Below are 11,615 nucleotides of genomic sequence, written 5' to 3' on the forward strand. Positions count from 1 at the left end.
AATTAGTTGCTATCAAGCAAACTGTCTCAGCATATGTACCATGAGCTGCCACATTTCTCTGCTGCTCAACAACCATTATTGCATCTCACTAAAACCATTCCTTTATTTATTTATTTATTTATTTTTGAATGTGAAATTAAGGCTTTTCATTCACAAAACGACGCCGAGTATCTGGTACAATGATAAGATTCGAAATGTTGTCGGATGGGTCATTTATCAAGTTATTATCACTGTGAAATCTTTATCGTACATTAATGTGTTAAATTTATGAAACCACCAATTTGATTGGAAAAGAATGCCAAAAAATTAATTATTAACCAACTCAGCAGGACGAGTAAGTAATTAATTAAGATCCATCAAATAATTAGACTATCAATTATGAGATTAGTTACATTAATAATCAAATTCTCCAACTCCAACAGTGTCCATTTTCGTTGATGCCACTTGTTTCTAGAATAATGTACCTTAAATGCTTTGCGTGTATATATATATATACATAGATTTGAGTACCGATAAAGTGACACTCACATATGAGATGTACAATTATTTTATGTTTAATCACATCAAATATATGAGTGTAACCTCATTGACGTTCGTATAAATGTGCACGGCGGATTGCCTTGTTAATTTATCGTGGCCTTTGCTTGTCAATAGACATCATGATAAACAATCATGCTGTACTAAAGGGTTGATGCAGCGTAATTCTACACATTAATCCTTAATAAGTTATAGAAATAATTGTAGCTTTAATAATTTTCCAAGTTCACCAAATGAATTATGTTGTCACACTCGTGATTATTAATTCGTTGTGTTTTACTAAAAGTAAGGGTGAAGCAATGGGATCTCAAGAGGTAATTATTATTATATATTGAATTTCATTATTGATACAAAGCATCATCTTTCGTGTAAGAATCTTGAGCCTGAGTGTCAAATATAATATTTAAATAAAGATTATGCATTAATTAATTGGATATGTCAAGTTGATGTGTGGAATGGTAGTTTATCTGATGAATTATATATCATACTGATTACCTTGAGGGCCATTTTACTGTATTTTTTCATTTTTGAAAAAAAAAAAAAAAAATCACCGAGCGATGAGACTCGGTTAACCGTACGAATGGAAATTCCAAAAGAGGACAGAGTAGGGTAGGATAGACTGTGGTTAGGTTAGGTTTGCAGAGCCGGTCAATTTAGGAATTCCCGAGGACCGACGAATTTAACAGATAGGTAACGGCGTTAGGGACCGGATGGCGGAGAAACAGAATTCTGGACAAAACGTGAGTGAACAGTTAGTGTTAAGTGGTCAAATCAAGAGACCAGAAGGACCCTACTGTGTGTTGTTTTGGTACGTTGTTGCTTTCGCCTCACGTTATTTTTTGTGAGAGGATTTTTTGAATATTTATCTGTGAAACAGATCAATCTTATTGATATTCAAAATAAAAAATAATATTTTTAATATAAAAAATATTATTTTTTCATAGATGACTCAGATAAGACATCTGTCTCACAAAATACGACCCATAAGACCGTCTCACACAAGTTTTGTCTCGTATTTTAATTAATTAATAAGCATGATTTATGATAATATTAAGGATAAACATTAGCTTTGTTTTGCTAATTGCATGTGTAAATATAATTAATGTGGGATTTGCAGACAATAACATGGGGAAGATGAGCTAATAATCCTTACTCTGGTCGCCACACGATGGAGACTAATGGAAGATTCCCAAATATCATTGACCACCATTTTACTCTGTTTATTTATTTTTTTATTATACAAGTGTCTCACAGATTTACTACTTACCAAGCATACGTAAATTTAAATTATTATTCTTGACAAGATAAGAATTTTTTTACATATTTATATATGACTAAATTTATATGAGATGGATTGAGTCGTTTTATATGTGCTGTGAAAATTATTATTTTTGTTATAAAAAAAAAAAGTTCTTGTGTTCATAGAGACTAAATATATTCCCAAAAACATGTTTTGGAGAGACAAATTGAGATATCAAAGATGACTCTAATCGCTCTTAATGATATCTGAGTTGGTTGACTAGATTGAACGTTTGGTCAGTGGTCGGAGATTCGATTGTTTCAACAAACATATTTTCGATCGAGTTTGTCACACATGATTTATCTAGAACGATTCATCTGACTACAATGGTTCACTTTGTGTTAACTCATAGATTTATTCATCACGCATCGAAAGATGATTGATCGAAAACCCAACTCTCCTCGCCATATTGTTTGGAGAAGATGTGTAACACCCAAAGGAAGATGCACCAAAACGTCACATTTATTAAGTAATAATGTGGGTGAGAATGCACCGAACACTTCGCATACATACTTTTATATATTTATTATTTATATTGACCGATGAGGTTAAATAATAATAATAAATTAGTAATTGGTACAAATGTAGAATTATTGGTCGATGGTGCTAATCATATTTTCTCCACCAACTCATCCCATTACCATGCTAATCAAAAGTCAATACCCTTACAAACCCATCCCAATTATTCTCTATTTTTTACTCCAAAAAAATCATATATTAATTTAATTAACATTAAAACTACTTGTCATCATTATATACGAGTGTTCATAGAGACTAAATATATTTTAAGTAACCTTCGTTCGCAAGTCATTTTTCAAATTACTCAGAACACCAATATATATTATATTATATAATCAAATACCTTTACTAGAAAAAAAATTAAAATAAAACCATCTCCAATGTTTGTTTGGTGTATTCGATTCAGTAGATTTGATTGTTTATAATTAAATTCGGGTGATAAAATAACCTGTTTAGATGGGATCATAAATATTAATATCCGTTTCCAACTCTGAGTTAGGAAATTTCTGATAGTATTCATGTTTCAAAGTTGGTAAAAACTCGTGTGCGACGGTCTCACGGGTCGTATTTTGTGAGACGGATATCTTACTTGGGTCATCCATGAAAAAATATTATTTTTTATGCTAAGAGTATTACTTTTTATTGTGAATATCGGTAGGTTTGACCCGTCTCACAGATAAAAATTCGTAAAATCGTCTAACAAGAGACCTACTATTCAAAGTTTGTAACTTGACTTTTTAACTTATATAAAAACAAAAAACAAAAAACAAAGGTATATTGAAATTCGTAATCTTCTTTTCTATACTATAGAATCAAACATTTTTAAAAAATGTGTTTCCAGATTTCACATTTCCAATGTTGAATGCTCATAAATAATTTATGAAATGACATAACACTGCGTAATCTTACAAGATGAAAACTTGTGTGAGACGGTCTCACGGGTCGTATTTTGCGAGACAGACCTCTTATTTGGGTCATCCATGAAAAAAATATTATTTTTTATGCTAAGAGTATTACTTTTTATTGTGAATATCGATAGGGTTGACATGTCTCATAGATAAAAGTTTGTGAGATCGTCTCACAAGAGATCTAATCATCTTGTCATCTATGAGATGATTAGAAAATCATTATATACAAACAAATTTCATATTATTTTCATTTAATTTATAAAAAAAATTATAACATGCTATATTGGTAAAAACAATATTTTTAAATATAAATATAAAAAGTAAAAAATATATTTGAAATAAACGAATATAGAAATGTAGTGTATATATATATTTAAGATTGATGGAATATAGTTCATAAGTAAGTAGAAAATAAAATAATGTATACCACATCTTTCGATATATTATTTTTCAAAAAAATACCAAAAACAAATGGCCAAACAAAAATGGACTAGAAAGCTTAAAATGGCAAATCCCAATATATATTGGAAAAAAGGAGCAGCGGATTCCTAAATACGATTAAATAAATTTCAAATAAATGAATGGAAGAAGGAGACACAGTGTATTCAGATAAATATAATGTTATTTGGAGCTTTTGTTGTGGTCTTTTTGGGTTTGAGAAAAATAAATAAAAGATTTTTATCTCTGTTGGGTCTATGTTTCTTCCTCATCTACTTCCCTTTGTCTTCTCTATTACCAAATCCACTTTTAGCTCTCATCTCCATCCCTTCAACTTTTTCACCAAAAAAAACAAATCCCAGTTCGAATCAGAGATATTCGATTGGAAAAAAACTATAATATTTCAGGAAGTTGAGCTTTTACTCCTTTTGGTAATTTGACACAATGGTTTTGGGATGGAGAAGAGCATTTTGCACTTCGGTTCCGAAAGATCAAGAAAGGGATTCACCGTTTATCAAAGAGAAACCCGAAACTAATCCAAGTCTGAGCATTGGCTCAAGATTTGGTGGGTTTTTCTCAAATCCTTCGACCCCTCGGATGCGGTCTCAGCCTATGTTTATCCCCACTCTCCGGTGTCGAACCACCGTAAATACACCTTCGGAAAGGCTGGCTGCAGTAGTTCAGGCGAGTTCTGCTCCGCAAAGTCCGAAACTTCGTTGCAAAACTAGAATTGGTCCGAGATTTTTCAATCGTTCTACCCCTTCTTCTCCTCGCTCCCCCTCCACTTTTTCTCTGCTCAAAACAAGCCTCCGCCTATCTAAGGTATACAATTTTTATGCTATTGTCTCTTTTTATTCATGACATAGAGAATTTTAAAGATGAAGAATCTTTCTTTAGTTGTTTAGATATAATTAGCTCCTCATAATTTGGTAATGATTCTGTTGCTGCTGTTTTGTCGTCATCGTACTTTCTGCAGAGTAGGTGCGAAATTTGCTTGGAAGGACTGAAGACCGGGCAAGCAACCGCCATATTCACGGCGGAGTGCCGCCACAGCTTCCATTTTCCGTGCGTCGCCGCCCAAGTAAGGAAGCAGTGTTCGCTTACATGTCCGATTTGCAATTCCACGTGGAAGGACATTCATCTCTCGCCATCAACACCGGCCCCAAGTCAAAATCGCGCACAAGATTTTGAACAGAAAAGAGACGTAAAAAAATCAATCTTGAAGGTCTACAACGATGATGAGTCATTGTCATGTCCAACCTCTGGTGAAAGATTCAACCCGATACCCGAATCCGATGAATACGAGGATAGAAATGATGAATTCCCAGGTTTTTTCGCTGCGAATAATGTGGTTTTGAAGGAAGTGAAAATGCAGAAATTGGAGTTTGGTCTGTTTCCCGAAACGGCTGTGGTGTCTGTTCGTAAAAGCAGTGAAACTTATGCTGTTGTTTTGAAAATCAGAGCTCCCCAGGTGAGTTCGAAGCACGCCCGCAGAGCTCCTATTGATTTGGTGACCGTGGTTAACGTTGGAAGGAGTATGAATTTAGAAAAGGTTCATTTGATGAAGAAAGCAATGAGAACGGTGGTTTCTTCCCTCACCGCCGCAGACCGCTTCTCTATCGTGGCATTCTCCTCAACGTCAAAGCGTTTATTACCTCTACGGAGAATGACAACCGCCGGGAAGAAGGCTGCGCGTCGAATAATCGACACCATCGTCCCCTTGGACGACAGTGCCACGAGCGCTGTGGATTCCCTCAAAAAGGCTGTTAAAGTCATAGAGGATCGCCGAGAGAAAAACCTGGTCGCTGCCATGATGCTATTCTCCGACGGCCACCGTGGTGGCTCTGCCGTGTCACACAGTTTATTATCGGAAATCCCACTACATTCCGTGAACCTAAGCGTGAGTATGAACGAGCTGCCGGATGAAACTCTCGCGAAATGTATTACAAACTCACTAAGCATCGTCATCCAAGATTTAAAATTTCAGCTAGGTTTTACGCCAGACTCGGCTCCCGGTGAGGTCTCGGCGGTTTATTCCTCACACGGAGGTCGAGCCACATTTCTCGGATCCGGAGCAAGCTGGTGTAAAATGGGTGACTTGTGTTCCGACGAAGAGAGAGAGGTGTTGATCGAAATGAAAGTCCAATCTTCGTACGCTGTGGGGGCCACCGTGGCCCACCGCCGACTGTCTGTCCGATGCCAGTACAAAGACCCGTCAACTCAAGAGCTGATACACGACAAAGAAGGGGCAGTTGGAGTCCCGTGTCCACGAGTGATCGGGTCCTCATCCACTCGCGAATCCCAACGTCTGAGGTGCCTCTTTGTCACCACTCGCGCCTTGGCCGAGAGTAGGAGAATGGCCGATAGGAATGACATTGCCGGAGCTTACCACATGTTAACTTCAGCTCGGGCTCTCATTCTGCAATCGGGTTCGGGCGAGGAATTTGTTCGCGGGTTGGAAGCTGAGTTGTCGGAGTTGAGTTCGAGGAGACAGGATCAGCCGCAGCAAAGGAGGAACAACCACGAAAAGGAAGCTGAGACACTAACGCCCACTTCCGCCTGGAGAGCAGCTGAACGGCTAGCTAAATTAGCCATAATGAAGAAATCGCTAAACAGAGTTAGCGATTTACATGGATTTGAAAACGCGAGATTTTAGATTTTTTTTTTTAACGAAACAAAATATATATGAAATAATAAAGTAGAAAAAACTCAAAAAGTTTCCTCAGGAAAATAATAATAAGTAGGCAAAAGTGTGGCCCTAGTGGCGTGGCAGTAAGTAGTAAGACGCGAGTGGTAGTAGACTTTTCGGCGCTTTCCTCAGATAATACCCTACAGGGTATGATTGATGGAGGCTGTGACTGTGTGGGGGTAGAGGGGTCTCCACGTTTTTGTATTTATTTTTTTCTTTTTTAATTATTTAACTAATTTTTAATAATATTGTTGGTAAACTTTGTATCTTTATAAATATTAAATATAATATAATATTCTTTAAGTGATTATTTTTAATATATTTCATGATGTTTCTGAAAGTACACTGAATTAATTAGTCGGCTATGGTTTTTTGGAATATGTATCTTTATGGCGAAAGAACAAAACAGAGCACATTGATGATGGGATGAGTTTTTAAATTTTTAGGAAACAAATTATATGCAATCAAGAAGAGGACAAAATCAGTAAATTGTTTGGTGCATAGGATACAAAGATAAATTTATTAAACAAGTCCACCACTTTGATTAATTTGGTACGCTTTTTTAAAATAATCAATCATCATCTTTAAGCCTAGTATGGCATATCACGATTGAATTCAAAGATATTTTAAGGATATTATCTTCGTCAACTAGGTTTCAAAGGCAAGTAATCGAGTATGATTCATTTTTTTTAAAAAAAAAAACTCCATAATCATGGTTCAGAACGAAAGGGATATAGACAATTTTCCAAGATTTTTGACAAAATCACCAATTTTCACTTTCAATTCAAGAATTTGAATTGACGATGAAGTTGGGCCTACACTCATAAGGACAAGACATTGTTTTCTGATTGAGGAGGGACCCTTTTTCTAGCAGAATATAGGGAGGGGCCTTGATTTGGAAATTACAACAGACATTTATTTACCAATTATTGCATGCATTGCACTCGCCACATCTAATCGAAAATAATAAATAAATATCTCACTTCTCATTAACTGCATCTTCCACCGAAAAATACACTATACAATCATTGTACCTATTTTATTATAATCGTCACATTGTTGTAGAATCGGCATGGACTGTATATAGTAAGTAATGCTATGGTATTAGACACTATTAGTTATATAATTTACAATTAAAATATTTTTAATAAATGTTAATTTTTTTTAATCTAAACTTATGTTTTCTTTTTTTAATAGTCATCCCCGACAAAATTTTCGAAGTTAAATATACTTAGAAAAAAAAACCACAATACCTTAAACTTGTTCTGCTAGAGGAGTTGGCCACTAGATTCCAAGGAAGATGGAGTTTGGTTTTTGATAATTTCCAAATACCACAACAGAAATAATTAATTCAAGTCATTTCCAATTGGTTATACAAACTGAAAGATCATCTCAATATATCTCAATTGTGATTTTTTTATTAGCAAATAATTATATATAGTCGAATCAAGATCTGTCACGATACAATGCAATACAATAAACTTAAAGAGTATTTTTCTTATTATTTTTGTAGTTTAGGAAATGGGCTAACCTAGATTTAGCCGACAAATGGTCATCCCGTAATTAACAATTTGTTTGAAATATTATACGCTGAGAAACTCTTGCAAAAATTTTTGTCGGTCTTGGAGCATATAGCAAATTTATTTGGTCAAAGTTACTAGTAAATTGGTAAAGATAAGAGACCAAAGCTATTCTTGTGGATAGCTGATGGGCAAGTGGAAAGAAATACAAATTATAGACTCGAATAAAAAAAAGAGTACCGAAATCATAAAGGAATAAAGCTATGAAGCATGATTCAAGTGAAGAAAACCAATGAGAATCAAATTCAAACACATGATAATTACGAAGAAATATAACTGCAACTAAAACCAAGAAGTTGGGGATTAAGTTTTGAATGACGGTCATCAAACAATAGACCATCCATACATTACGCAACAACTAAAGCAGAAATACCATATCGACGACATCTACTATGAATAACACCAAGTTCATAATTACATGAATTTAGTTCATCAGAGAAGCATGTTCTTTTTTATGTGATGAGCACGAGTTCGAAATATCGTGTAAATAAGCAAATTAAGTAATTTGAACAATCATTATACACTGTTTAACATTATCAGAGATACAACTGCCTACACTGACCTGCTTCAACTTCAGTTGGGCAATAAGGACATTTGAACGGCCTCGTGCTGTTATTTTTCGATAACTTGGTGATAGATTGTTTGCATAATACATGTCCACATGACAGCAGCATAGGAGGATTCTCGTCACTTGCTTGATCTCGACTCACAGGGCATACGAATACCGAATGGTACTGAAAGTCTCTATCCAAATCAATGGGTACAGGTAATTGTTTCATAGACTGCCATTCCTGCTTCTTGCCTGTCATTACGTTCATAAGCTTCAGAAGGGTTGGCAGCCCCTGAGCGCCAGCTGCAATTGTCACTCCCAATGGACTCTCGTTTGATTGTCCCATGAGAATACAAAACTGTTGTGTGATTTCCTCAGCTAGTTTTTCCCAGTGTATGGAAGAAAGTAGTTCAGCGTACGGCGAGGAATCGAGCCTTTCAGCCCACAATAAACAAGCCATGAGCTTTTGGATTTCAGCCATATGATTGGATGCAAAAGGGGTAAAAAAGGCTCTAGCATACTTTAAAGCCTCATCTCTGCCCTTTTTCTGTAAGATTTCCACAAACTGAAGACGATAAAGTTGAAATTCTATATTAGATCCATTTTGTTGAAGAAGCTCGTGATTATTTGTCGCCCATTTCAGAGCAGGCTCCAGATTCCGATACTTCATGCCCTCCACTATTTGATACATTTCAAGAAAAGGAGATTTCTTCACAGCAGCATCAGGTTCCTTTGACTCATTTACAAAGAAATCACCCAGATCAAATTGGCCTTCCTGATAGAAGTGACTGGCAATAATTTGATTCACAGTGTGGATATCAAAATCAACATGACGATAAGCCATTGAGATGTCAGGATTGAAAGATTTCTCAAGAAGCTTGGGATACTTGCTCAAAGCAATATTCAGTTCTTTTTGTGGGCCTTCCAAATGGCTGAGTGGAGCTCTTTCCTTTAACTTCATTTTTAATTCATCGAGGACTGACTTATGGTCAGTTGGAGCCGTAGAATCCTGAGCTGATTGTATCCTTGATAAAGCCTGTTCTATTTCTTGTCCGATCTGTTCAATTATTTCTTGAGATTTTGAAAATGACAATCTCTGTTTCTTTGTAACACGATCAAAAGCTTCTTTTATGGGACTCAATTCCATTTCTATTTTAAATTTGATCGACACCTACAAGAAATAAACACATGATTCAGTAGATAACAAAAGAGGTGAGTCATGAAATTGTTGACAACAACAAAACATGGAAATTGCCTCCTGGATTGTCTGGAGACTGGATGAGAAGGTGACAATGAACAAGATAAATAGAACTACTGACAGATGTCCAAATGATAAAAACATGAATAATTATACTATCGCAGTGCTTGTGTGAATTGTGAAGCTTAGGCCAGTGACTACACCACGAATATTAATCATCTTATTGAAGGAAAATGCTGTGTGAACTTAAAAGTAAGCCACTACAGTTCATGATTATCAAACACTATGAACATAAAGTTCCTAGATCCTGTTTAATTTCTGAGAGCCTAATTTCAGGAAACTACATTATTCATATCAAGGAGTGATAATGGACGGGATTTAGACAATTCAAGTATATAATATCGACGGTTTAATTCTAGGAAAAGTAAATGTTCACTCAAGTTTTCACTACATGAACGGAGATAACTTCCCTAAGAAAGGCAATGATGCGACAAGATTGGTTTTGGAAAAGCAACAACACATCAAATGGCATCATTCAGAATTGAGACACCCGCCACATAAAAATTAACAACAATCAGATCTTTAACTTAGCAAGATCAACAACATGCTACAACATACTAATTACTAAATGTAACATAAATTTTCTTACTCTTTGATCATTAAATTAAATAAATAAAACTAATGAGTTTGGCAAAGGGACAGTACCAGGGTATAGTTGGTACATAGCATGATAATAACAATTCTGAAATTTGCGTTTTGAAAGACGTTTATCAATACAAAGGGTCTTACGTATTTTCTAGTCTAAATAGGAAAATATTCAATAAACAATAGGCTTGCTTCAAGGGAAACACCGCATCTTCCAGAAATTCTGAAATTGAAGTCAAAGCTAATCGGATTCATAAACTATTTTCGCAACGCTTGGTCGTTAATGAGCGCAAATTAAACTAAACAAATCTAGAACTAATTCGCAGAAAAAAGACTGGTAATCAAAAAGGATAATTCACCATAAAAAATGATTCAGCGTCATCCAGGCAACCTCATATCGTTCATCAAAATACCATGAGCCTACGCTCGGATAGATTCGATGCAAAAGCATCAACAAAGTAGAAAGTAAACCAACAAAGGAGCAGAGAGTATCCAACTGCCAACATACAGCCAATAGAGAATCATAAATAGCCATTTTCAGCAATAACGTAGTAACAGGTGGCTTAAATTTCAGAGCGTATACTAATCGTAATTGAACTCATACTCATCAAAAAATTCCAATTATTTGACAGCTGCCATTGAAGATTAAGCCACGACGAATCATCAATTTAAATTAACCCAAACAAAAAAGAACAATCACTAAAAAGAAACTAGTGAAATAGACAAAAATTATGCAGATCAAAAGACTAATTACTAAAAAAATAACAATTAATCGAATAAATAATTCGCGAATTGCGAAGCAGGGAAGAGGAGTTATCACCTCACCGGAAAGCAACAGAAGCGTGCGGGGAGAGAATCGCAATGATTTTTAAATGGAGGGGCAGTTAGGGAAAAATCTCGGCTATAATCAATCGGGCTGGGCCGCTAATGTTTTTATAATCAATGTTCGATTGGGCCATTCTGATTTTTGAAGAACAATGAAACTCTGGAATAAGCCTGTGAACCATTTTATAGTTGTAACAACGATGAGTGAAATAAGTTAAAGAAAATATGATAATTGTTGTGAAAAAATAAAAATTTATAGTAAAAAGTAAAAATCTCAAACTCTCAAAATTTACCAAACTACACACTTTATAATATTTTTCTCTCTACTCAATTGTGATTTTCTTCACAAATGAGAGATCTATTTATAGGAAATCTTTACAAATAATCCAAAAATAAAATACATCATTACCTACATCATCACACACT

At 35.2% G+C, this 11,615-nt stretch overlaps 2 protein-coding genes across 4 annotated transcripts; one reads left to right on the top strand and one right to left on the bottom strand.

Annotated features, from left to right (window-relative positions):
* Positions 1-3,945: 3,945 nt before the first annotated feature.
* On the top strand, positions 3,946-6,698 carry LOC142505619 (E3 ubiquitin-protein ligase WAVH1-like). Its single transcript, XM_075618681.1, has 2 exons — positions 3,946-4,524; positions 4,679-6,698. Exons 1-2 carry the CDS (start codon positions 4,147-4,149, stop codon positions 6,356-6,358), a joined length of 2,058 nt encoding a protein of 685 aa, XP_075474796.1. The 5' UTR covers positions 3,946-4,146; the 3' UTR covers positions 6,359-6,698.
* Positions 6,699-8,254: 1,556 nt separating this feature from the next.
* On the bottom strand, positions 8,255-11,314 carry LOC142505372 (protein RMD5 homolog). 3 transcript variants are annotated; one of them, XM_075618337.1, is made up of 2 exons: positions 11,185-11,314; positions 8,255-9,692 (listed from the first exon to the last, which is right to left on the bottom strand). In XM_075618337.1, the coding sequence occupies exon 2, from the start codon at positions 9,666-9,668 to the stop codon at positions 8,508-8,510; it is 1,161 nt and encodes a 386-aa protein (XP_075474452.1). In that variant the 5' UTR covers positions 9,669-9,692; positions 11,185-11,314; the 3' UTR covers positions 8,255-8,507. The 3 variants fall into 3 exon arrangements, with proteins under 3 accessions (XP_075474452.1, XP_075474453.1, XP_075474451.1); XM_075618338.1 differs by having other exon boundaries at positions 11,190-11,286; XM_075618336.1 differs by lacking the exon at positions 11,185-11,314 and adding an exon at positions 10,724-11,122.
* Positions 11,315-11,615: the final 301 nt, after the last annotated feature.

This window comes from Primulina tabacum, chromosome 10, assembly GCF_025594145.1.
Source record: "Primulina tabacum isolate GXHZ01 chromosome 10, ASM2559414v2, whole genome shotgun sequence".
Taxonomy (NCBI): domain Eukaryota; kingdom Viridiplantae; phylum Streptophyta; class Magnoliopsida; order Lamiales; family Gesneriaceae; genus Primulina; species Primulina tabacum.